The sequence below is a fragment of the Oryctolagus cuniculus genome, chromosome 11, assembly GCF_964237555.1.
Source record: "Oryctolagus cuniculus chromosome 11, mOryCun1.1, whole genome shotgun sequence".
In the NCBI taxonomy this organism is placed as follows: domain Eukaryota; kingdom Metazoa; phylum Chordata; class Mammalia; order Lagomorpha; family Leporidae; genus Oryctolagus; species Oryctolagus cuniculus.
Genome location: NC_091442.1, coordinates 22,282,882 through 22,308,802, shown reverse-complemented (window position 1 = coordinate 22,308,802; position 25,921 = coordinate 22,282,882). Strand labels below are relative to the sequence as shown.

At 49.0% G+C, this 25,921-nt stretch overlaps 3 protein-coding genes across 7 annotated transcripts in view; 2 read left to right on the top strand and 1 right to left on the bottom strand.

The window, feature by feature from the left end:
- Positions 1-8,666, top strand: part of PHF20 (PHD finger protein 20) — a 141,983-nt gene extending 133,317 nt beyond the window's left edge. For 2 of the 3 annotated variants that reach the window (XM_008255971.4, XM_070051317.1), the window contains exons 17-18: positions 1,094-1,277; positions 6,149-8,666. In XM_008255971.4, coding sequence (XP_008254193.1) covers positions 1,094-1,277; positions 6,149-6,291 — 327 coding nt within the window. In that variant the 3' untranslated portion in view covers positions 6,292-8,666. The remainder of the gene's footprint in view (positions 1-1,093; positions 1,278-6,148) is intronic. The other variant, NM_001171336.1, reaches the window with a different exon arrangement.
- A 1,383-nt stretch (positions 8,667-10,049) lies between these two features.
- SCAND1 (SCAN domain containing 1) lies at positions 10,050-11,382 on the bottom strand. Its single transcript, XM_002710783.5, has one exon. The coding sequence runs from the start codon at positions 10,647-10,649 to the stop codon at positions 10,149-10,151; it is 501 nt and encodes a 166-aa protein (XP_002710829.2). The 5' UTR covers positions 10,650-11,382; the 3' UTR covers positions 10,050-10,148.
- A 6,404-nt stretch (positions 11,383-17,786) lies between these two features.
- The window catches only part of CNBD2 (cyclic nucleotide binding domain containing 2), a 96,482-nt gene continuing 88,347 nt past the window's right edge, over positions 17,787-25,921 (top strand). For 2 of the 3 annotated variants that reach the window (XR_007919328.2, XM_002710782.5), the window contains exons 1-4: positions 17,787-17,972; positions 19,656-19,793; positions 21,830-21,883; positions 23,996-24,159. Coding sequence is in view for 2 of the 3 variants with exons in the window: in XM_002710782.5 (XP_002710828.2) it covers positions 17,922-17,972; positions 19,656-19,793; positions 21,830-21,883; positions 23,996-24,159 (407 nt within the window). In the remaining variant the exon portion in view is untranslated. Of the gene's footprint in view, positions 17,973-18,195; positions 18,309-19,655; positions 19,794-21,829; positions 21,884-23,995; positions 24,160-25,921 lie in introns of those variants that run through there. The other variant, XM_051845079.2, reaches the window with a different exon arrangement.

Below are 25,921 nucleotides of genomic sequence, written 5' to 3'. Positions count from 1 at the left end.
TTCTGGAGCCTTCTGCCACCATCATTGCCAGTGTGTTCATCTCGAGCTGTTTCCAGGGTCATTGTGCCCTCTGTGATTGATTGGAGGACTTTCTTGCCCTTGTCACCTCTGGTCTCACCCTTGATCCCACAGGGTGGTGTTGCTGGCATTAAGGGCATGGCCGGCTACACATGGCCAGGAGGAAGCATCCTGGGCTGTAAGCCCCTCAAGGGTTATGAGGGTCACAGGTTCAGACAGTGCTGAGGAAGGTGATAAGGACCCTGTCTTTTAAGAAAGACCCAGCTGAGCTTGGACTCGGCCCCTTTGTGATTCTGAGCAAGTTCCTTCGCCTCCCTTTGCAGACCTGTTTCCCTACCTGCTGGATGGCCAGTGACAGATCCTCATTTGCTGCACAGTGTATTTGAGAAAAGCTCCTAGCACATGGTTTTGCCCATAGTAAACACTAAATCAATATTAGCTATAATCTGTTTCATTTAAAATAAGTGAATGCTAGGTGGAGTTCCCAAATTCCAGAAAAGGCTTGTGGTCCTGTGGACAGGCGGGTTTCTAGGGTCTGGTACACGATTCAGCATTAGGAGATTGTGGGCCTTTGTTGTTGGGGAAGTATCCATGAGCTGATCCTGTTTTATTATTATTCTGTTCCATCCTCCCGAACCCTCAAAGTAGGTTTTACTATTTCTCATCTTTCTCCTGAAGAACAGAGGCTCAGAGAGAAATAACTGCTGCTGGGTCACACATTCTGCAGGAAATGGAGCTGGCACTTGAAACTCAATTGTGTGCGCTCCCACATACTAACCCTTATCTCCACTAGCCCTGCTCTGGTCAGATCCCAGGGCTCTGGAAGCCACTCTGTGACTCCGCCTTCAGGCCAGGGCATTGAGCCAGTCAGTGAGAAGCAGCTGTGGGGCCTCCTGAGCCAGAGGTCTGTACTGCCCTGCGGTGGTGAGACGGGTCCAGGGGAAAGGGTAAACGGAGTGAGGGGTTTGGAGTCTACAGACTGCAGCTGGTTTCTCAGGTGGTTCCAGACGCTGGCTGCTTAGGAAAGGGCCTCGGAGGCTCCCGCACTCAGTAACTCCCTGCATTGCTCCCCTAGGTGAGGGACTATGTCTCCAAAAGCATCCTCCCGGAAGAAGCCCCTGCTCGGAAGCTGCTGGACAGAGGTGGGGAGGGGCTGCTGAGCTCCCAGCACCAGTGGCAGTTTAACCTGCTGACCCACGTGGAGTCCCTGCAGGATGAAGTCACACACCGGATGGACTCCATAGAGAAGGAGCTGGATGGTAGGCTCCTTCCTTGGCCCTTACCTGTTGGCCTGCACTGAGCTCCCTCTCCCCCAGATAAGCTGCTTCCTGAACCCCCGTTCCTGAGAAGTGGCTGCATTCTGGCCTCTTCTTTTCAGCCTCATCCCACCTCCTTTCTCCCCTCAAAGTGGACAAGTCTGACTTTTTTTTTTTTTTTAAGATTTATTGTATTTATTTGAAAGACAGTTACAGAGAGAGGGAGGGAGAGAGAGTGAGAAAGAGAGAGAGAGAGGTTTTCTACCTGCTGGTTCACTCCCTAAATGGCGGCAATGGTCATAGCTATGTGGATCTGAAGCCAGGAGCCAGGAGCTTCTTCCGGGTCTCCCATGTGGGTGCAGGGCCCCAAGCACTTGGGCCATCTTCCACTGCTTTCCAGGCCATAGCAGAGAGCAGGATTGGAAGTGGAGCAGCTGCGACATGAACTGGCGCCCATATGGGATGCCAGGACTGCAGGTGGTACAACCTTACCTGCTACGCCACAGCGCTGGCACCCAAGCCTGACTTTGATACTTATCGGCACTTCTAAGGTCTATATTGAGGTCACAGGTCCCTGCATCCATGTGCAGTCCCTTCTGCAAAGGCAGGTATGCAGAGGGGCAGCTGGATTCTGCTTGCAGGAAATGGGTCATCTGAGCAAATGCTTTTTATTATTTAAAATTTTTATGTATTTGAGAGGCAGAGAAAGAGACAGAAATATCTCATCTGCTGTTTCCCCCACTAAATGCCCCCAGCAGCCAGGCCTGAATAGAACGGAAGTCAGAAGCTGGAACTCTATCAGGGTCTCCCACATGGGTGGCAGGGACCCAAGTAGTTGAGCCACCACCTGCTGCCTCCCAGCATTTGCACTAGCATGAAGCTGGGATTGAAAGCAGAGCTGGAACGTGGACCCAGGCACTCCTATGTAGGATGTGAGCATCCCGGGCAGCATCTGCACCAGGATCTCAGACACCTACCCCTGAACCAACAAAGATCTGTGGAGAATTAAAATTTTGACTTTAATTTTTAGATATGAAGATTTTGTTTGAAAAACCCTTTATTTTAACCTTTGATGAAAGCTAACATGAAGGTTTCTCCTTTTTAGCTGGTAGAGATTTAAGCACCCGGCTGAGTCATTTGTGTAGCTCTGGGCATCTCCCAGATGTTGGTAACAGCAGATGGGACTGGAAGACTGAACTTGTGATGATGAACATGGAGTGGTACAAGATAAAACCAGGAGCCTAGAACTCCTTCTGAGTCTCCCACCTGGGTAGCAGGAGCCCAAGCACTTGAGCCACCTTCTGTTGCCTTCCCAGGTGCAGTAGTAGGGATCAAAAGTGGAACAGCTGGAACTCTAACCAGTGCTGGCATCATTGCTGGGGCTTAACTTGTTGTGCCATAATGCTGCCTCAAGGGAATCAGTTTTTTTTTTGTTTGTTTGTTTGTTTTTTTAAAGAACTTTTAAAATTTAGTTGAAAGGCAGACTTACAGAGAGAGGTAGAGATCTATAGAGAGAGATCTTCCGTCCATTGGTTTACTCCCCAGATGGCCGCAATGGCTGGGGCTGGGCCATCTGAAGCCAGGAGCAAGGAGCTTCATCCAGTTCCATGTAGATGTAGGGGCCCAAGTACTTGGGCCATCTTCTGCTGCTTTCTCAGGCACATTAGCAGGGAGCTGGATTGGAAGTGGAGCAGCTGGGACTTGAACCAATGCCCATTTGTGATGCTGAAATTACAGGCAGCGGCTTAACCCGTTATTCCAAAACACCATTCCTGGGAATCAACTCTTGAATTCATTTAAATGCCATCAAGATGAACTAAGCTTTTATAGAAATTTGGATGTAACAGTCCTTTAAAAAAAAAAAAAAAAAAAAGCCTAGTGGAGCAGGTATTTGTCCTAGTGGTTATGACACCTGTGTTCAAGTCCTGGCCCCACTATGAATTCTAGCTTCCTATTCATGCATACTCTGTGTGGCAGCAGGTAATAGTTTAATTAGTTAGGTCCCTGCCATCCACATGGGAGACCTGGATGGAGTTCCTGGCTTTGATCTTGCCCAGCCTTTTCATTGAAGGTATTTAGGGACTGACCCAGCAGATAGGAAAACAGAAAAGCTATCATATTGACACACATAGATAAAAGTCATTTTTTACTATTAACCATTATTTAATAATTTATAAAGCTTTGTGAATAGTAGTTTAAAAGGCAAAGGAAGGGGGACCAGTGCTGTGGCATAGCAGGTAAAGCCGCCACCTGCAGTGCCAGCATCACATATGGGATGCCAGTTCAAGTCCCAGCTGCTCCGTTTCCCATCCAGCTCTCTGCTGTGGCCTGGAAAGCAGTAGAAGATGGCCCAATGCCTTGGGCCCTTGCACCCACGTGGGAGACCCAGAGGAAGCTCCTGGCTCCTGGCTTCAGATCGGCACAGCTCCAACCGTTGTGGTCTTTTGGGGAGTGAACCTGCAGATGGAAGACCTTTCTTTCTCTGCCTATGCCTTTGTGTGTAACTCTGCCTTTCAAATAAATAAATAAATAAATAAATAAATCTTAAAAAGGGGTGGGGGCAAAGGAAAGAAGACATTGTGGAACAACTGTTTAGGACAACTGCAACCAACACATGAGTGCAGGTTCAAGTCTTGGTTCCTCTGCTTCCGATCCAGCTTCCTGCTGATGTGCCTGAGAATGCAGCAAATGATGTCTCAAGTGCTTGGGCCCCTGCCATCCACATGGGAGACCTGGATGGAATGCTGGGCTCCTAGATTCAGCCTGGCGCAGTCCTGGCTGTTGTGAGAATCTGGGGTGTGAATCAGCAGATGGAAACATGGACTCTCTCTCACTCTCGTTCTTTCTGTATATGTGTGGGTGTCTCTCTGTCACTCTGCCTTTCAGATAAATGATAAAAATAAAAGACAAAGGAAATTAAATGATCATTAAAAGTGAAATATTAAATATTTTAGTATTTAATATTTAGAAGTATTATTTTAAGGAAAAAATACCATAGTGAACAATGGTCTCTATACAGATGAGCTTGAAGAGTGTATTTGAAGTGAAACTTTTCCCGTGGTGACCTTGTCTTGCTAGCAACCATTATACTTAGAAGTATACTTAGAAGTGGTTTCACTCCCTGAAGAGCGAAGTTGGGATAATGGTGTGGGCAGCCCAAAGCTCGGGGGGCTGGCCTGCCGGACTCTCGGGTCCCAAGATGCTGTTGACTTCCCATGCCTTTGGCCCTGTTCTTCAGCCCAGCAGATCTGGAGAGCGAGCTTCTGTCTCAGGAGTTCCAGACACTCCCATAAACCATGCTCGGACACTACTGAGTGACATACACTGTGCCAGTCTTCATGCTGCTGCTTGTTTCCCTGCGCTTGTCTCCTGAGCCGCTGTTGAGGGGTGCCCTCTGCAGCAAGCCTGGCACCAGATCGGAGGTAGTTCAGGTGATCTTAAGAGGGGTCGCTCAGCACCTGCAGCAGCATCTTGCCTAAGACACTGTCTACCCTCCCCTTTCAAATTGATCCATCCAGTCCTGACTGCCTTTTCTCCATTTATTTATTTATTTGAAAGGCAGAGTTAGGCAGAGGCACAAGCAGAGAGTAAGAGAGAGAGAGAGAGGTCTTCCATCTGCTGGTTCACTCCCCAAGTGGCCGCAACAGCTGGAGCTAGGCCGATCCAAAGCCAGGAGCCAGGAGCTTCTTCCAGATTTCCCACGTGGGCGCAGGGGCCCAAGGTGTTGAGCCGTCTTCTGCTTTCCCAGGCCACAGCAGAGTGCTGGATGGGAAGTGGAGCAGCCGGGACTTGAACTGGCACCCATATGTGATGCTGGCTCTGCAGGCAGCTAACCCACTCGCCATAGCACAGGCCCCACCATTTATTCTTGTGCCTGTTTGCTCAGCAGTCTGTTGTTGCCCTCTAGATCTTGTTTTTTAAGACTTACTGATGGATTGAAACTGGTGACTGTGGAGTTGCTGTTCAGATGACCACTAGTCCCTCTCACATGACTTGGATTTTTTACTTTTGGTTTCCAAGTGTGGGTACAAAAAGGCAGTCTTGTTTTTCTTATTTCCTTGTGGTTAATCACAGATTATTAAATGCTCACAGGAGAACATATGGTACCATAGCCTCTGTAACTCAGGGAGTAGATTCAGAGTGTAGAGTTGAGGAGGCTTCCCTAAGGAGTAACTTGCTGGGAACAAAGGATTTAGAAAGGTGGAGAGGACGGTGGGGTTAGGTGTGAGAGCTGGGGTTTGTGTGGTAGGCTGCAGGCGGCCGGAGGAACAGACACTGGCTGGGTAGGTCTGCCTCCTTCTGCATTCCAGGGTCCAGAGGTGCTCAGCACGGGTTGAGGCATGGCTCTTGGCAAGCTGGGTAAGCACAGGAACTAATATAAAGCAAATCAGAGTTTATGGTGATAAAAAACAGAGCCTTTCAAGTCCCCCCCCCCCTTTTTTTTTGATCCTAAAAGACCAGGCTTTCTGATTTGCAACATGGGCAAGCTCTGTAAAGAGTGGGCAGTCACACTAAGAAAGGTGGGTCTTTGAAAGCCTTTTAGACCCAGTTGTCCAATATAGTAGCCACCAGCGAACAGAGTAAATTTAAAATTCAGTTCCTGAATTGCACTAGCCATGTTTCAAGTGCTCAGGAGCTGCATGTGGCTACTGTACTGGACCATGCTGACCATTCTCATCATTGCACAAGACTCTGCTGCTCCAAAGCAACTGAGCTTTCTTCCAGGAGTATGTAGAGCAGGTATTGAGATAATGTTGGCTTCAGTGTCCCTCCTTCCCAGCTCGCAACAGGATAAGGTGCTGAGAACCTTGTTGATCTTCTTGCAAATGATGTGTTGAGGGCTCACAGAGTCTTCTTTCTCTCTTCTGCCACAGTGTTGGAGAGCTGGCTGGACTATACCGGGGAACTGGAGCCCCCAGAGCCACTGGCCAGGCTGCCACAACTCAAGCACTGCATCAAGCAGCTACTTACAGACCTGGGCAAGGTGCAGCAGATTGCCCTCTGCTGCTCTACATGAAACTGGGCACCCAGAACTAATGGCGGCACCACCTTGGGGCACCTGCAAGAGGAGCTTCACGTATTTAAATGAACAAACCTAGCATGCCGAATGCACGTGACACCAACTGACTTCAGGGATCCAGCCAGGAATGTGAGGGATGTTGGACGGAGAGGCCATTTCTGGCTGCTGGAGGACAGGGCACTCTGATCTTGAAGCCTGCCAAGAAGCTGGCAGATAGACTCTTTGGGATTCCCTTCTTCTGTGCACATCGTTGAATGAAGAAGAGTCATTTTGCACAAACTTCACTTGAAATCGTGCCACTGATGATAAATGGAATGAGAGCCAAAAAAGTTTATTTGGGGACAGTTGTAAATTCTACTTGCAGTTTATTTAATTGACTTCTGTCAGGTTGGGGTAGCCAACCCTGCTGGTTTCTGCCTGGCATGGTGTTTAGGCAGCAGGCATCATTTCATGTTCCAGCCTAACGGGAAGGTTGGGACTTGACCATTCGGTGGTGGCTGGGAAGCAGCAGAGGCCTTGGCTGCCATGCTTTTCCAGTAGGACACTTCACTTTTCTCACATCTTTTGCATGACTTCCTGGTACCCGGGACGAGTTCTGTGTAACCTCACCCCAGAGTTGGCTTTTGTAGCAGAACCCTACAGCCCTTGGAGGAACTAGAATCTCACTGTGTTAACAATCTAGGAGGAATTCCAAACTGAAACAGGCAGAGTCTGGAACCCAAAGGGGATGGCATTTTCTACCCACGTCTCAACATTGACAGCTTCCTGGTCCTATTTAATGTCCAAAAAAAGTTTCCCAAAATTCTGAACTTTCACTGTAAAGATTTGTTACGAGGAATGTGGTTTGGGGATGTTTCCTTGTTATTTTATACTGTTGTAAACAAACTTCAGATGTGACATGTGCCGCTTTTCTCCTCCCCTGAAGGGTGTGTTCAATAGTCTGCATCTTCAGAATTGTCTTGTTAATATAACACTTTAAGTTCCACGTATTATTTTGTGAGATCAAGGTAATTATGCTGCTTAAGGTCCAGGTACAACCCATTTGTACCTTTGAGACATTATTTGTGTTATTTTTGCAGGTTACGGTTCCACATGTAATTGCTATATTTTGTTTTTCCTTACTAGGCAAAGTTAAAATGTTCTATGCTTTGAGGAGTAACCCGTTTTCACTAGTTTTCTTATCACTAAAGGCAAAAATCAAAGCACAGTTGTCCATTAACACAAGTTAATTATGGGTTTATGAATCTATAATGTTATGTGCTGCAACTATTTACTATGTAAACGTGAAGTAGCCAGAATCTCAATAGCAGTCACTCCAGAGCCCTTTGGAATGGTTAGGCTTTAAGGCGCAGGTTGCTGTGGTCATGAATTCAGGCCTCTACTAAGGAAGACCTGTTTCAGGGCATGCTCTAGTAGTGTCCACCATTTGATATAAAGTGAATTCCAGGCCAGGTATAAGTTGACCTGTTGTAGCTTATCCATCAGAGGGAACACATGTGGCTGTGACATAGGTAGTGAAGTTGACACAATTCCCCTGTCAGATGCTGTTTCCCGCTGCCAACATTGGTGTTTCTGATGTGGGAAAAAATGCTCAAGGAGTGTGCACAGCATCAGTGTTTTGGACAGTTTACTAGACAGCTGTGTAAGCATTGTGTGATGTTGGACTAAAAAGGGAAGGAAACAGGATGATTTTCTGTAGCCACAACTGTGAGGCATGATGATGTTGTATTATACTGATTTTTTCTTCTGGAAATGCATTTAAGTATTACATCTAGGGAAACTTAACTTTTAAGACAGTCAATTTTGTGTCTTGTTCAAAGAAGCAGAAACTGAATTACCATTTTGCCAAGTGGCCATTATTGGGTTTATTAAGTTTTGTAAAAGAAATAATCCATTTCACTCATTTTGACTTTTGTTCTTAGGGAAGCAGGGATGACTCCTCAAATTCTGAGAAACCTCAGTGTGTTTCCCTAACTTAAAGCCATGTTGAGGGGCTCCATTCCCAGTTTCTGGGTCAAGCTGAATTAACCCCCAAGTTGGAGCACTGGAAACTGACTCAAACCTTGCTGTTACCATTTAGAAATATGTGCACTACCTAAGTTTGGTTTTTTGAGAAAAGCTATCCACCTATAAGAAATTGCCTTGATAAGAACAGTTCTGATTTGACTAATTTTAAGTGATGAGTATATGCAAGGTGGATCCTTGATGAGCCAACATTGCACTGTGGATATATATCTATGTTTACGCGCTATTAGAACAGACGGCGCTGTATATAGAAATGTTGCTTTGAAGCAATATTTGCAAAACAAGCAAACTTCTGTATCTGTATTTGGAAAAAATAAAACAGGTTCTTGTTGCTGTGTTTCTATTAATTAGTTCTTTGCCCTTGGTTTAATATGCATTGTTTTCTCTTGTGAGGTGCAGAATCTCACTGTATTAACATTTTTTCTTTTTAGATTTATTTGAAAATGAGTTACACAGAGAGAGGAGAAGCAGAGAGAGAGATGTCCTCCATCTGATGGTTCACTCCCCAGATGGCCGCAACGGCCAGAGCTGTGTCAATCCAAAGCCAGGAGCCAGGAGCTTCTTTCGGGTCTCCCACACGGTGCAGGGTCCCAAGGGCTTGGGCCATCTTCTACTGCTTTCCCAGGCCATAGCAGAGAGCTGGATTGGAGGTGCAACATCCGGTTCTCGAACTGGTGCCCATATGGGATGCTGGCACTTCAGGCCAGGGAGTTAACCTGTTGAGCCACAGCACTGGCCCCAACAATATATTTGAAAGTCTGGGTTAAGAGATTTTCCAACTGCTGGTTCACTCCCCAAATAGCCTGGGGATGGGCCAGGCTGAAGCGAGGATCCTGAAATTCCAGCCAGGTATCCCATGAAGGTGCAGGGCCCAAGTACTTGGGCCACCTGCTGCTGCTTTCTCAGGTGCATTAGCAGGGAGCTAAAACCCTATCTTTAGCGGAAGCCTGCTCTTGCCCTCTAAATGGATATTTTGCAGCAAAGCAGAAACAACCTGTGTCAGGAAATCCCAAGAAAGTATTCAAAGTACTTGTGAATCCATTTAAATGTTTTTCTTTATTCAAAAGCAAAATGCCCATACCAGCTTTTAGTCCAGTCTGGCTCATGCTTTTTGGTGCAAGCTGCAGATGGACTATAGTGCTGATTGCTGGAAGCAGGTCTCGCACCTACTGTGTTCAGGCCCTGCTGGGTGGGACCCGAGGAGCCCCTCCTCGAGTGGGCAGAGCCTCAAGAGAGGAGGAGTCCCGGTTAGCACAGATTTTCCTCCTTTCTTGCCAAGTTCTTTTCCCTCTAAACAATTAAGCTGATTAAATTAGGGGCCAGCTGCAGAGAAGTTAAAATGAATAGCTTCAGTAATGCAAACCATCCTTTCGTTCACACCAGCTCCTCCATTTAAACCCTACCAGGAGCCTAAAATTTTGCAGCGGGGGCGCTAAGTCTGGAGGCATAAACCAGAGTTCATCAAGAACTAGTCTCTCTGCAAGGTGTAAAAGCACATGGCAACAGCCCCGGAATTCGGGCCTTAGGGAAGGAAGGCAGGTTAGCGTCTACCCGCAGGACTCCACAATCCATCATCCAGGTGGTCCAGGCCTGGTCAAACATGCAAGGACCCCACAACAGCTAAGGCAGGCCCAAGGACTAGGAAATGGAGGCCTTCCGCGCGCTCCTGCTGGGAAACAGGCTCGGTGAAACTACCCCAATAGAAGACGAACGAAAGAGACACACCAGACCACGGGAGCTGCCAAACTCTATTTCATTCACAGAGTGGGGAGCAGGTTCTCGCCGCCCCACGCCCCACCCGCCACGCCCTGGGACCGCAGCCCCGCCGCTCAGCCGGTGATGCGCACATCGGCGCGACGACGCAGCCGCCGGGCCCGCGCCGCCTCGGGCAGGATGGCGAGCAGCTGCTCCTGCACCAGCATCTGCACTATCTGCTCCTTGGTGCGGATGTCGGGCCGCAGCCACTGGCGGGACAGCTCCCGCAGCTGGCGGAACGCCTCGCGGGGCCCCGCCGCGTCCTGGTAGCGGAACTGCCGGAAGCGCTGGCGGAACGTCTCGGGCCCGGGCCGGGAGCCGCCGGGGCCCGGCGGGGAGCGCGGAGCGGCCTCGGCCTGAGGCGCAGAGCCCAGGGGCAGCTCCAGGGCCGCGGGGGGCGGAGGACTCGCTTCCTTGACGGCGGGCTCCAGGGAAGGCGGTGAGGCCTCTAGAATGGAGGGGCCCGCGGAGTTACGCTCGGGGTCTGAGCTCGGGCCCGCTTCCTCCTCGCGTTTCTCCAGCGACGCCGCTGAGGGACTCCGGGCGGCCCCCAAGCTCGGCTCGGTCTCCGCCATAGCTCCGGGCGTCACTCTTTTGTCCAGCAGCCGTGGGCTCAGCACTGCGTCTGCGCGGGGGCGGGGTGAGGAGGGAGAGAGACGCGTCCCGCTGAAGGGCGACCGAAGAGGGAGGCGACTCGGGACGGGTGACGAGGGCGCGGAACTTACCTGCCCGCGGAGCTCCAGGCGCAGCCGGAAGCGGAAGCCTCGCGAGGCTCCTCTGTGATTCCGCGGTCGCGCGAGCGCCCGGAAGCCGAGGCCGAGCTTCCGGAAGCAGCGCCGCGCCGCGCCGCGGTCGCGAGGCCCTGGAGGAAGCGACGCGCTGGAGGAGCCGTGAGGTACTTTTAAAGGAGAGGGACCCGGGCTGCGGCCCCGGCAGCGCCTGGGCTGGCGGTGGGCGCGAGGATGCGGTCGGCCAGGCGAGGTGGTCTCGCGTCGGCGGCACCCGCCCTTAGTGCGACGGTGACAAAACCCGACCCGGTGAATGCTCTGCCGTCTTTTATTTTTTTGTGTGTCTTCTGAAGCCAAGCGACAGGCGGCTCTGAGGGTTTAAGCGTTGCGGGCTGGCAGTGCGTGGCCCGCGCGGTGGCCGCCAGTCACAGGTGTCACCTGGGCCCGTGAGGTGAAGCCGGTCCGCCTGGAGACGTGCTCCTTCGTAGGGACAAAATGCAAAACGCCCCAATAATCGTTTATACTGTGTACATGTTGGAATGTAACGGTTTGCCTATATGGGCTCAAATAAAATATGTTATTAAACTTAAATTCATCCGTGTCTTTTTACTTTTTAAGTGCGGCTATTGGGAAAATTTACATTTATATTTCTGCCGAACAGCACCGGGCTGGAGAGTGGGGGTCAGAGTGCCTTGGTGGAATCCCCTTTGCAAGGTTTATTATCTGGCAGTAATGGTGCCTACCCAGAGCTGTTGCGAGGATTGAATGTGGGAAGCCCCTGGGAAGAAAGGACTTTAAAATACTATTCTCATTGAGCAAGGTGTTCCTGTCTCTGAGCTACAGTTTCCTGTAAAACGTGGATGCACTAGCACCTACCTCATAGAGGTTATTGTGAGAATCCAGTAAGATTAATGTGTGTAAAAGTACGGAACTCGCAGCCCTTCTATGAATGGATCATGTGGGTCCACAGGCGACTCACAAATAGGCATTGTATCCCTGTTGTACGGAAAGGGAAACAGGCCCAGAGAGGGGCAGAGACCCTCGTTTGCCCCTTGGGTCCTTTTCAGCCCCATGCAGGAAGGGTGAGCGTATTCAACAACCGTCCACACACCAGTGGCCCTGGGATCAATAGGAAACCTGCCCTCTTGCAGGGTGACCTTGGATGGGAAGATGGAGATGGTCAGGGAACAAGTTCCAGAGCCTGAAAACCTTGGAAGCCATCACGTGGGTCTTTAATGGTTTTTTAGTTGTTGATACGTAAAAATTGGTAAATTTCATATGCAAATCTGGTTTTCCAGCTTTTCTTGAAAAAAAGTGAAAGAATTGGACTCATTCCCAGCAGAAGCTGAGTAAACTTCCTTTGACCCAGATGCTCTGTCTTGCCTGGTCCCGGTTCTTGCTGCTGCTCCCTAGTCTCTGAAACAATGTTTGCATTTACTCTTGCTCTCAGGCTGGTCTCCCCAGAGCTGGGGAAATGAAACTCCAGGTGGAGCTGGTGTGTGTTACACCTGCTTGCTTCACAGCTTCTCCTGACTGGCCCCTGACAGTTGGGTTTGCTTTCCCCAGTGAACCACGGTCCTATGCCCTGTGTGGGAACAAATAATCCAGCGTTGAGGGAGCATACAAACCCTGCTGCAAAGACAAGGAGCCGTGAAAGGCTTCCCAGGAGGGGGCCTTCAAGCTGAGCCTCAAGAAGAAAGGGTGGAGTTGGGGGGCAGTCCAGGCACTGCCTGCACCAGGGCACATAGAGAGGTAGAGACAGATGCCCTCATTCCTCATCAGAATTCCTAGGTTCAGTACCCAGCTCTGGCTTCCAACTCCAGCTTCCTGGTAATGTGCACCCTGGGAGGCGGGCTCAATAGCTCAAGTAACTGGGTGTCTGCTACCCATGCGGGAGACCTGGCCCAACTCAGGCTCTTTGTGAGTATTTTGGGAGTGAACCATCAGATGGGAGTTCTGTCTTCTGTCTGTCTCTCTCTGTTTCTCTGCCCTCAAATAAAGAAATAAATACATAAAAGTTCGAAAATGCAGTCCTGCCCTGTTGGGGAAGGGAATGAGCTCTTGTGGTACTTGGGATCATGAAGTGTTAGCTCTCTGGTCCATTTCTTGCATCCTATTGGGATCATGGAATATTAGAGGTGAAAGCGGGGATGGGGGGTAATCTTAGAGACCTGTTAGAATCATGCAATGTTAGAATGGAAGGGGCCTTAGAAATTGCATCCAAAAATCCAGTTGGTTATTCTAAACGTTTTGTGGGCTAGTAAGAAACCAGAATCTGAAAAATAATACCTCTTCCTAGAAAAGGGATGTAGTTATGTACTTCTGCATACAGTTTCAGGTAATTTACACGTTCTTGAACCTACCTGGAGGCTCCAGGTTAGGTTTTAAAAATAAATATGTATTATACGCACTTGCCATGAGTTTTTGAAGACCTTATATATAAAGGCACTTGTAGAGAATCTGCCACTAGTATACATATATATATATTTTAAATGGTAATAGTTATGATATAAACACTTGAATGTGTAAGTTCACATATGTGGTATATTTTTTAAATATGGCATTATGTTATTAATCATTCAACATTTGTTTGTGACACTTTATTAATTGAAAAATTAAGGCCTAACAAGATTAATTAACTTGCCCAGGTTCGGCCAATACATAAGATTGGGCTTCAAACCCAAGTTTCACCTATACATTTGGAAGCCATGGAAGGGGTTTAAATAGGGAAGGGATGCAATCAGATTTGTTTTAGGAGACTCACTTTGCTTAAAAAGAGTGTTGCTGGGGTGGGAGTTTGGTGAATGGTGAAGCCACTCCTTGAGAAGCCTGAAGCCTGCAACCCGGATTTAAGTTCCGGCTCCACTTCCACTTCCAGTTTCCTGCTAATGCACATCTTGAAGGGAATGAGTGGTTGGTTTCTTGCCATCCCTATGGGAGTTTCCAAGGCAGCAGCCAATTGTGGGCATTTAGGGAGTGAATCATCAGAATAGGAGCCCTCTGTTTCTATTTTTCCCACTGCCTGTCAAAAAATTTTAAAAAGAATATTGCTTTATTACTGAATACTTAGATTATTTCTGATTTTCATTATTAAAACAATGACAGCCATCACGTAGCTAAAGCTCTTGTACTTTGGATTACAAGTGTCTGTTGCTATCAAATCTGTTTGGTTTCTGAATTTGAAAAACAGGAGTTGTTGAGCTAAAAGCAAAGGCTGTGAGGAAGGGCCCCTTGGCCACAGGTGAATTAAAAAATCTGGCAAAAAGTCAGCTGTTCCTTGTGCCTGCAGTGATGATGAGCTTTGATTCCTTTCCTGTTTAAGCATCTGAATTCTCTCCCTTTGCATCCCTTGCCACCCATATTGTAATGAAGTCTTATCTTAGAGCCAGTTGTACATTTACAAATAAACTTTGGGGGGGGGGGGCAAGAGTTCTGATAATGAGAGTTTGAACAGTAAAGTTTGTACTTCCCTAAACTATAATCCCAAAAGGTTGACTAAATTAAATATTTTTGCTATGTATTGCTGCCTTTTTTCCTATAGAGACTTGTTTGATTTATAGAACGTTAGGACAACTCCTAAAACCCAGACTGGCAATCAAAAGTCCAGAAAGTAGAAGTACCAGCAAGGGCAAGTGGCTAGGACCCAGCGGTGAGTGTTAGTCCTTTGGCACACTCGCCAGCACTTGGTATCGTCGTGTTTTTAAAAGCCATTCTAGTAAGTGACCAGTGGCTGCTCACTGTGGTTTTAATTTGAATTTCCCTAATGACATTGAGCATGCTTTCATGGGCTTATTTGCCATCCTTGTATCTTCTTTGGTAAAATGTTCAAATCTTTTGTTCATTTTTTACTGTTTTCTTTTTGTTGTTGTTATTCTATTATTGCTGAAGCTGCTTATTTTTGCTTTTTATCTGAATTCAGTTTTTAAACATTGTGATAAAATCTAAGAACACAAAATTAACCACTTAAGCCATTTTTTCAGTGTACTATTCAGGGGCATGAAGTACCTTTGTTATGCCCAGATAAGTAGATCCCCAAGAAGCTATCAGCCCAATCACACCGAAATGCAAAAGCAAGGTTAAAGGTACAAGCCGCGACAGGGACCTCATCCACCAACCTGCGCAGCGGAGGAAGGAGGAAAGGCCCAGGTCTTTGTTCGGGGACGCTTTTAAAGGGAAGAAGCATCAGCAAGGGCTTAGGGTGCGGGGCCTTTTGTGATTGGGCAGGGCAGAGAGGGGGTCTCCGTTTGGTTTGGGCTGAGGGAGTTACCTCATTTGGTAATCTCTACTGAGCTGCCCTTGGTCTGCTGAGCTAGCTGTCCTTGGTAAGCTTTGATATCCCGGAATGCCTGAATGCCTGCTTTTACAAGGACTCAGGTCTGCTATGGGAAATGGAGGCTGCTTTTTATTGTTTCAAACTGGAGTCACTTTGGCTCTTCACCTTCACATCCTCATGCACCCATTACCACTATCTCTCTCCAGAACTTTTTTATCACTCCAGACTGAAGTACTGTACCCATTAAACAGTAACCCTTAAATTCCCTGTCCATGGTTCTGTTTTCTGTCTGTTTGAATTTAACTATTCTGGGTCTGTCGTATAGTTATATTTGTCCTTTTATGTCTGGCTTATTTCACTTAACATAATGTCTTCAGGGTTCATTCACACTGAAACATTATCAGAATTTCATTCCTTTTTTAAGACTAGTATTCAAGTGTGTGTGTGTATGCAAACAAACACCAGAGTACTTCAGAAAGTTTATGGTGGGTGAGCGTTTTGCCTGGCTGTTAAGATGTTGGTTAGGGGGGTGGCACTGTGGCGTAGCAGGTAAAGCTGCTGCCTGTGGTGCCAGCATCCCATATGGGTGCCGGTGCAAGTCCCAGCTGCTCCACTTCTGTTCTAGCTCTCTGCTGTGGCCTGGGAAAGCAGTAGAAGATGGCCCAAGTCCTTGGGCCCCTGCACCTGTGTGGAAAACCCAGAAAAAGCTGCTAGCTTCTGATCAGCCCAGCTCTGGCTGTTGCTGCCATTTGGGGAGTGAACCAGTGGATGGAAGACTTTCTCTCTCTCTCTGTCTCTCTCTTTCTGCCTCTGCCTTTCGGTAACTCTGCCTTTCAAACAGATAAATAAATCTTTAAAAAAAAAATGTTGGTTAGGATGCCCAGCTCCAGCTCCTGACTTCAACTTCCTGCAAATTTAGATTCTGGGAGGCAGCAATGATGGATCAGGTAATTGGGTCCCTGCCACCCAAATCAGAGACCTAGATTGAGCTCCTGGGTTCAGCTTGGCCTGGCCCTGGCCATTGTGGGCATTTGGAGAGTGAGCCAGCAGGCAGTAGCTCGCTCGCTCTCCTTCTCAAATAAATAAATAATAAATTAAAAATTTAAACTTTCATGGAAAAATGGCTTTAAAAGATGAGTTATGGAGTGGACCTTTGGCCTATCAGTTAAGATTCCTGCTTCTCACATCAGAGTACCCAGCTTCAGCTCCTGACTCCAGCTTCCTGCCAGTGTAGACCCTGGAAGTCAGTGGTGAAAACTCAAGTTATTGGGTTCCTGCCACCCACGTGGAAACCTGGATTGAGGCCCCATCTGCCTGCTTTAGCCCCAGCCCAACCGCAGCTGTGTGGGCATTTGGGAGTGAAAAGGGGAGATCTCTGGGTCTCTCCAGTTTTCAAATAAAGAGCAATTAATGGTAAAAAGACCATTAAGAAAAAGATGTTTATTATGGTGCAAAATTTTTAAAAAATCTGTGTATGTTTTTTGAATAATATACTATTTTCATCCTGGAAACTTCTTGTTTCCTTTAAAAAAAAATACTTGTTGTGGCAAGTGTGGTGTGGCAGATAAAGCCCCAGCTTGCAACGCTGGCATCCCATGTGGGTGCTAGTTCAAGTCCTGGCTGCTCTACTTCTGCCAATGGCCTGGGAAAGCAGTGGAAGATGGCCCAAGTGTTTGGGCTCCTGCTACCCACCTGGGAGATCCTGGAGAAGCTCCTGGCTCCTGGCTTCAACCTGGCCATGCACTGACCCTGTAGCCATCTGAGGAGTGAACCAGCAAGATGGAAAATCTCTGTATCCTTCTGTCTCTGACAAATAAATCTTTTTTTAAAAAAATTATTTATTTATTTGGAAAGAAGAGGGAGGGAGAGAGGGAGAGATTTCTTCTTTCCACTGATTGACTTCCCAAACAGCCATAACATCCAGGTCTGGGGCAAGCTAAAGCCAGGAGCCAGGAACTCCACCCTGGTCTCCCACAGGGGTGGCAGTGGCCCGACTGTCTCTGCTTTCCAAAGCATATTAGCAGGAAGCTGGATGGGAAGTGGAGTTGCTGGGACTGGAACCGGTCCTCTCTTACAGGATGCCAGTGTAGCAGCTTAACCTGCTGCGCCCTCCTGTTTTTCCTTCTTTTTTCTTTTTTTTTTTTTTAAGATTTATTTATTTATTTGAAAGTCAGAGTTAACACAGAGAGAGGAGAGGCAAAGAGAGAGAGAGAGAGATCTTCCATCCGATGGCTCACTCTCCAGATGGCCACAATGGCTGGAGCCGCGTGGATCCGAAGCCAGGAGCCAGGAGCTTCTTCTGGGTCTCCCACGTGGGTGCAGGGGCCCAAGGACTTGGGCCATCCTCCACTGCTATCTCGGGGCATAGCAGAGAGCTGGACAGGAAGTGGAGCAGCCAGGTCTCGAACCGGCGCCCATATGGGATGCTGGCGCTTCAGGCCAGGGCATTAACCACGGTGCCGGCCCCCCTCCTGTTTTTCTAAGATGGCCCTGTGACTGGCAGTCATTTAGCCGCTTTGAACCCCAGTGTCCTCATGCACGGAGCTGATCCCGCTCCTTGGGGATCAGCTGAGCTCGTGCCCATGAGTGCACACAAAGAGCCACAGATTCCAGTCCCTCCTCCCTGCGGAATCTGTCACTGTGACATAGGTAGATTCCGAGTGTGAGGTTTTCTCAGAACAAGGCTTCCGGCAGCAGTTGGTAGGGTACAAGGAGTGGAGAGGAGCTCTTGCCTTGCCACTAAGGAAGCTGTTTGTTTCCAGTATAACTGGACTTTCTGGGAAGATTTGTTGTCCTCCCCCTGAAAGGTAAAGGGGCTTGTTGTGCCATTTGCCAACTCCTGGACCATGAGGCGATATATGGTATCTCATGCCTGGCAGATCCTGAAAAAAGAACTGGTGAGGAGAGACCTGGGCCGAGGAGGGAGGAACAGAGCATTGAGTAGACACAGGAAGGAAGAGGCGGGTGGAGGAGGGGTCTTGGATGCATGCATGGTGGCTACCCTGTACCTCTTTGGAACCACAGCACAAAGGAAGGAGTCCCAAGCTAGGCTTCAGAAGGACTGAATCCTCTACCCTGTAGCCTACTGCCACGGGCTGCACTCTGAGCCCCTGAGCCCCTGAGCCCCGTTCTGTACCCGCACTTTCTGCTTTGATGAGATCCAGAGAGAAACTCAAACGTGTACAAGGACACAGCCATGAGGCAGGCAGCAGGTGGAGTGAAAGGGGAAGCAGGTGGGTGCTGGAGCCTGTTGGTCACGCGGCCCTAGGCAAGTTACTTGGTTTGCTTTGCCTATGTTTTTCTCCCCTGCAAAGGGTGAGGAGGATACTAGTACCTATTGTCTAAATTTACACTTGAGAATTAAATGAGGTAATATATATTAGAATAATGCCTGACAGTAGCAAATTATACTTGATGAGTATTTCATTAAGAAAGTACTTGTGGGGCTGGTGCCGTGGCGCACTAGGTTAATCATCCTCCTGTGGTGCCAGCATCCCATATGGGCACCAGTTCTAGTCCCGGTTGCTCCTCTTCCAGTCCAACTCTCTGCTGTGGCCTGGGAGTGCAGTGGAGGATGGCCCAAGTGCTTGGGCGCCTGCACCCACATGGGAGACCAGGAGGAGGCACCTGGCTCCTGGCTTTGGATCAGCGCAGCTCCAGCCATTGCGGCCATTTGGGGGGTGAACCAACAGAAGGAAGACCTTTCTCTCTGTGTCTCTCTCTCACTATCTGTAACTCTACCTGTCAAATAAATAAATAAAAACCTTAAAAAAAAGTACTTGTTTCTCATACTTAGATTTTTTAAAGAAACACATCTTAATTCAATTTTTTCACAAGCTTTTCTTTATAAAAAGATTTATTTATTTAATTGAAAGGCAGATTAGTCAAGGAGTGAACCAGCGGATGGAAGACCTCTCTCTCTGCCTCTCCTTCTCTCTGTGTAACTCTGACTTTCAAATAAATAAATCTTAAAAACAAAACAAAAAATAATGCAGATGTATTATCCTATAGTCTTGCAGGCTAGAAGTCTGACCCAGGTCTCCTTAGCCTGAAATCAAGGAGTCAGCAGGGTTGTTTTCCTTTATCAAAGTAGGGAAGAACCTGTTTCTTTGCCTTTTTGCTTCTAAAGGCCACCGGCACTCCTTGGCTCCTGGCCCCTTCTGCATCCTCCAAGCCAGCAGCGTTGCATATCTCTGACCATTCTTCCCTCAGATCCATCTGGTTCCAAAATGCAGGTCCTTGCATCGCCATACACTGCCTGCAGTTACCTGTGCCCTGGTTGTCTGGATGGAAGTCAAAGACTTGACACTGAAGGAATGGGTGCTGGTGAACGTGGAACAGCTGGCCCCTGGGGTGGTGGGATGCTGTGGTTTACGGTTACCAGTTTCTGCTCCACCAACACTCCCCCCGGTGGCCACATTATTTCAGCAGGCTTGCAAACTTCCTGAAAATAGACCCATTGCTCCAGCACACACTACAGTTCAACCCGCCAGCTTTCACCGTGTCCAGCCCCGTCTAGCCTGCTGTGGGCTGTTGAGAACAGAAGGATTCCATTGGTCTTGTTTGTTTTGTTTCCACAGGGGCTGTACCAGCTGGTCAGGGATATCATCATGATGATCCGAGTATGCAAAATGTTCCGCCAAGGCCTCAAGGGGTTCCGGGAATATCAGATCATTGAGGCTGCTCACAGAAAGCACCCGATCTTCTCCTTCTGGGATGTAAGCAGCTGGGCTCAGTGGGGTCATGGGGATTTAAGGGGGTCCAATAAATAGTCCCCTACTTCTCAGCCCAAGCTTCGAACAAACCAGAAGACAAAAGTAGAAGAGAGGAGAGAGCCAACTGTCACCTTTCTCATGACCAGACTTATTTGAAAGAGGGGGACCTGACACTGAACCCCAGAATTAGACAGCCTTATGCCCCTTGTCACAGGCAGTGCTGGACCCAGGCCTGCTGCCTGGAGTTCTGAGAATGCCTGGGAAGAGTAGGGGCTCGGAAGGAAGGACTGGGGGATCATCACGCCCATTCTCTCCTCACAAGCCCACAGCCCAGCGACAGCAGTGTTCTGCTATCACGCCTCCCTCCCTGTGGCAAGGAACACCGACTGGGAGTGCGGAGGTGTCTCTATCCCAGCACTGACCAAAAGGGCCAGCAGCACTGGGAGTCACCACAGAGTCAGGGTTTTCTTGTGGCTCCCCGACTGTGGCCCATCCCTGCTTTCTTTCCTGTCCCCCTCTTAAATGAAGGGGATGTTTCCAGGGCTCAGTTCACTATAGTGACTGTACTTTCTCAACTTTCTAGAAGGTCTTGGTCACAGGTATGTCACCCAGGACATTGAGGTTTCCCCAACCAATATCTGGACCAGTAGTGCCCATTTTCTTATTGTACCGAGAGGGGCCTGATCCAGCTCCTGGCTCCCCTACACCTAGAAGTGCGCTCGGAGCCATTTCCTGGAATGGTCTCTGAAGGATACCAGCTAAAGAGAGGGTCTGGGGTGGTGACAGGGAAAGGACTTGCCCATGACCTCTGGTTGCTGAAGGTTCAGTGGGTACTACGACTAGAGTGTATGGCTGAGCTAGACGTAGCAGCAGTTGGGGCCGCTGGTGCAGCTGAGAGTCATCGAAAGGCCCCTGTTTGGAGACCCTGTGCTGGCCACTTCAAACCAGTCTGCACGAGATGGGGCAGGGAGGCAGTATAAGGGCCGTAACCCGGGAGACTCCACTTAACTCTCAGGAAGAACGATCTCTCAGGGCAGCAGACCTTGGTGAAGCCATGGGCCCTGGGGTTAGTGGCAGACTTGAGCTGATGCAGGGAGCAGCTGGAATCTGAGAACCCAGACACAGGCTTGTTGTCGGGGAGGGTGGAGCTAAATCTCTCCACATTGCCCTGAGCAGAGCAGAAGCCTCACAAGGACAACCTGTGAGAGTCAGGTGGAGAGCTGGGGGCCGCAGCAGAGGGCCAGGTGGAGAGAGCTGCAGGTGGATTTTCTGTGGAGGGTGTGAAGCCAGGTATCTCAGCCACACCACTTTCCCATTGGCTGCCTCCCTGGGAAGCACCTGGACACAGACACACAAACTGTGGGATAGACAGGAGGTGTGCCCCACAGGGAGAAGAGGTTTGGCGCAGGATGATGCCAGGGCCTTGCTTGTCCCTTTCCTCCCTCCCCCCACCTTCCTCCTTCTCACCTATTTCTAAGTCCTCTCCTCATCCATCAGAAGATGGCATTGGGTTACTTCATCCCTGGGACCTTACACCTTCCCTCTAGACATGGAGCTATGTTTGCAAAGCCTGGGGTTTGGATTCCAGCTGTCACTTGCAGTGTGGTCTCGGGCAAGGCCCTCCACCACTTTGAGTCCACAGCGGGGCTTAACAAAACCTGCTTTGTCCTGATGATTAAATGGAGTAAGACAAGGAAGACGTGCCGAGCTTGGCACTCGGCAGACGTGTAACAAGGGGGCTTCCAGCGCTCCTGCCTTTTGTTTCCCGTTGTTCTTTCCACCAGACTTTCCTGTTCTCTTGCATGTTCTCCCCTTCCCCCTTTGGTTTTCCCCTAACCTTCCTCCTCTCTCCCACCCCTGTGTCCTTTGCCTTGCTGCACGGGAGGCAGGGGCTGAGCCGGGCAGAGGAGAGGGTCAGCTGCCAGGTTTCTCAGCGGCCCTGCCCACCACAGCGGCCCAGGCACACAGCCGGCTGCAGAGGCAGAGTCCTAGAGGTCGGTTTGGTGATTCTCCCTCCCCTCCCTGCCCCCTTCTTTCAGAAAAAGAAGCAAGGCCGAATCACTTTTGATACCATGGACTTGGCTGCAGAGGAGGTAGGCGGAGCTCTAATCCTGCTGGGGGGAGGAGGGTTTTTCTTTCTGCACCCTGGCCTGGAAGAAGCACTGGGCTGGGTGTCGGGAGAGCTGCATTCTGTCAGTGTTCTTTCTGCAACCCTTGGTTCCCTCATGGGAATGCTCATCTCAGCCACCCTTCCCGCCCTGAACCAGTGGTCACCGTGTGAGGGCACTTCAAAAGGTTTGTGGGAAATGCATATTAGGCAAAAGCAATGTAGAGATTTCACCTTTTTTTTTTTTTGCACCAAAATAAACTTTTCTTTCACTTCAATTTGCCCTGCACTTGTTGCAGTGGCCCCGTGTCATGGAGCAGAGCCTTGAGAACTGAATTCCTGGCTTGGACCTGTGGGGATGTAGAGGGTGAAGCCCAGTGTGCCTCAGAGCAGAACAAATCCAGGGTCCCCAGCTTGTGTGTCAATTCTGGTTCTGCCCTGATCTCCCTGTGAGACGCTGGGCCCCCTGACCCCCACCTGAGTGGCAGGTGCCACTACAGGGGTCTCCCCATTGCTGTGCAGACCGGGGAGCACCTGTATGTCGGTGCAAGGTTTGGATCTCTGCGACTCATTCTCAGGGCTTCAAGCATTGTTTTTTTTTTTTTCTTTTTCTTTTTCTTTCTTTCTTTCTCTCTCTCTTTTTTTTTTTTTTTTTGACAAGTAGAGTTATAGACAGTGAAAGAGAGACACAGAGAGAAAGGTCTTCCTTCCGTTGGCTCACCCCCCAAATGGCCGCTATGGCCTGTGCTTTGCTGATCGGAAGCCAGGAGCCAGGTGCTTCCTCCTGGTCTCCCATGTGGGTGCAGGGCCCAAGCACTTGGGCCATCCTCCACTGCCCTCTTGGGCCACAGCAGAGAGCTGGCCTGGAAGAGGAGCAACCGGGACTAGAACCCAACGCCTTTATGGGATGCCGGCACTGTAGGCAGAGGTTAACCAAGTGAGCCATGGCGCCGGCTCCTCAAGCATCGTTCTTAACTTCCCAGCATCTCCTCACCCAATCTTGCAACTAAATTAAATTAAAATTCCAATTTAAAATTTAAGGGAGTCTACGTGTTTATAGGGAAGATCTGAGGCTCTCATCAGTGCAGACCCTGGCCGTGCCAGTTTTCAAGGGGAGAGAACAGAACTTTATCCTTGGTACCAGGGCCGCCTGTGCCTCTCCGCTGTCCCACAGCTTCCTTCCCAGGAGCCGAGGAATGGCTTCTGTCCCTCTCCTGGGCTCCATCTCCCCCTCCAGGGGGTGGGAAGCACAATCAGGGAGTCACTCTTGTGCTGTGCTTCGGCTTTCTGGACTGGCCAGGATCTGACACTGGACGTTGCTGGTTACCTCAATTTTGCGAAATGGTTTGAAAAAAGTGATTCAGAGCCTGCAGAGTGTGGGGGAAGGGACCTGCCATTGTAGCTCCCAGGAGCCCATGGGGACTCCCTGGGTGTGGCAGGACGCAAGCTGAGAGCAGAATAGGGAGGAACAGGCAACCACAGGTGGCCATGTGGAAATGCAGGGGAAGAACATTCCAGGTGGGAGAAACAGCCCAAGCAAAGACCTCTGGACAGAGAGGTAGAAAGCTGGAGGAGAGAGAAGGAATGGGAGGAGATCGGAGATGAGGGTGGAGGTGTTCATGGCTCACAGGTCCGTTCCCCCTGCAGGCGTGAGTGGAGGGCGAGAAGTAGATTGGCTTTGTGATCCCTCTTCATCTCTCATGGCTTTTGGGTCTCTGGCAGCATGCCGAGGTCTGGGCTAAGATACTGCCATGGGCATGCACCGGGGAGACCTGCAGGACCCCTGGAGCCCAGGGAGCCCTGTGTTATGTGGGAGGGCCCACGAACAGCGCAGCTGCAGATAAGGGCCTTGGCTGTGGTTATTCCGCTTAGAATCCTGCCTGTGTTTCTCCTGTCAAATGGGAATAACGGTTCTTGGGCTGGGCCTGGCTTCGGTGAGGTGGCTGTACAAGGTGCTTATCCCCACGTGTGGCACACCGAAAGGACTCGTTGCGTGGCAGCCAGGGTTGTGTGGGCACCAGGAGAGCCTATACACACAGAGTGGGGGACTCCAGCTGGCCCTTGGGTCCCATGTGTCACTCTGGTCTTCTATCCTCAGGGCCACCTCCCTCCAAAGGCCATTAAGATCACACGGAAGAAGCCTTCCTGGAGGACGAAGCAGGACATCCAGACTCTCTGCAAAATCTTGCAGGTCCTGGATAGCTACCGGAGCTACCCGGAGTCCCTGCAGCTGCTCCTGGCCAAAGTCATGCGCTTTGAACGGTCAGTGAAGGGCACAGCCCTCGGGCTGGGGCTGGGACTAGGCTGGGCAGGAAGCGCCCAGCTGAGAGGGTATGGCCAGTGCTGCCTGCCCCTCTGAAGAGCGTAAGCCACGGGAAGACTCCTGTCAGTCTCCCATGGTGCTTGCTGTTGTTCTCATTCGCTTCCTGAGGGTTTTCCTCTAATGAAAGAGCCCTGGACCTGGAGAGGATCCACTAGGAACCTTGGAAAGGATCTGGTCATCAGATCATCCTAGGCTCATCCTAGGCCACCCAGAGACAGAAGAGAGCCGGGACTCCAGCCCAGGCCCTAAAAGCCAGAAGGGGTCACAACCAATTGTCCGAGGGAACTTCAAAAGGTTCATGGAAATTGGAACTTAAGTGTAAGTTTATTTTGGTGCAGAATACTTTAACGTTCACGCAGAGCGTGCTTTTCACAAATCTGTGGGAATAGAAATGAAATCGACACTTGAGACGCGATGACTTTGAGCAGCCCTTGTCTCCACTGTTGAGGAGCAGGTTTTTTTTTTTTTTTTTTCATACTGTTTGTTGAACTCTTTACTTAGTATAGTGTTAATCTTATGTGTATAGAGTTAATTGAAAATAGCTCTTAGTAAAAAATAAGAATGGCAATAGGAGAGCCAGGAGGAAGGGTGGGATTGTGGGTAAGAGGGAGGGTAGGGTGGAAAGAATCACTGTGTTTCTAAATTTGTGCTTATGAAATGAATGAAGTTTCTATACCTCAAATACAATGTTTCTGGGTAAAAAAAAATAAAAAAAAAAGTTCTGGGGGTGGGTGTTTGGCCTAACGGTTAACGTCAGAGTGCCTGGTTCAATCCCCGCCTCTGGCTCCTGACTCCAGCCTCCAGCTAACACCGCCCCCAGGAGGCAGTGCTGGTGTCAGTGGTTGAGTCTCTGGCACCGTGTGGGAGACCTGCACTGAGTTCCAGCTCTTGGTTTTGGCACAGCTGAGGCCTGGCCACTGCAGGTATTTGGGGAATAAACCAATGGATGAGAGTTCTCTCTCTCAAATTTTTAAAATTTAAATTTCATAGAAAATGTATACTATAAAAAACTAGACATGGATTTCAAAATATTTCTGAACCCAAATAAATATCTTTTAATTCTGTTTTCCACAAACTTCTAGAAAGTACCCTCATACTGTATCCAGGCAGGTACTAGAACAGAATCTATGAACTAAATGAGAAAAAGTATATTTCAATTTTCATTAACCTCATTATTATTTCCTTCAATCATGAATATAGGCAACAAACCACTGTTGTATTTATTAATCATAACTAAGTTTTTCACTGAAAGGAATCATATTTTCAGGTCATATTTAAATTTCTTGAAAAATAATTTTTGTTCATCAAATCTTCAAAATTATAATAGGTAGTAGATCTGCTGCTAGATCTTATTTTATGCCTCGATAAAGATGTGTATATATTGTTATATCTCAAATTGGAATTATTTTTATCTGAAAAAATTAATTCTCTTTTAAAGATTTATTTATTTATTTGAAAGGCAGAGTTACAGAGAGGCAGAGGCAGAAAGAGAGAGAGATCTTCCATCCACTGGTTCACTCCCCAAATTGCCACAACAGCCAGAGCTGTGCTGATCCAAAGCCAGAATCCAGGAGCTTCTTCCAGGTCTCCCACATGGGTACAGAGGCCCAAAGACTTGGGCCATCTTCTACTGCTTTCCCAGGCCATAGCAGAGAGCGGGATCAGAAGTGGAGCAGCCGGGACTTGAACCGGCACCCATAT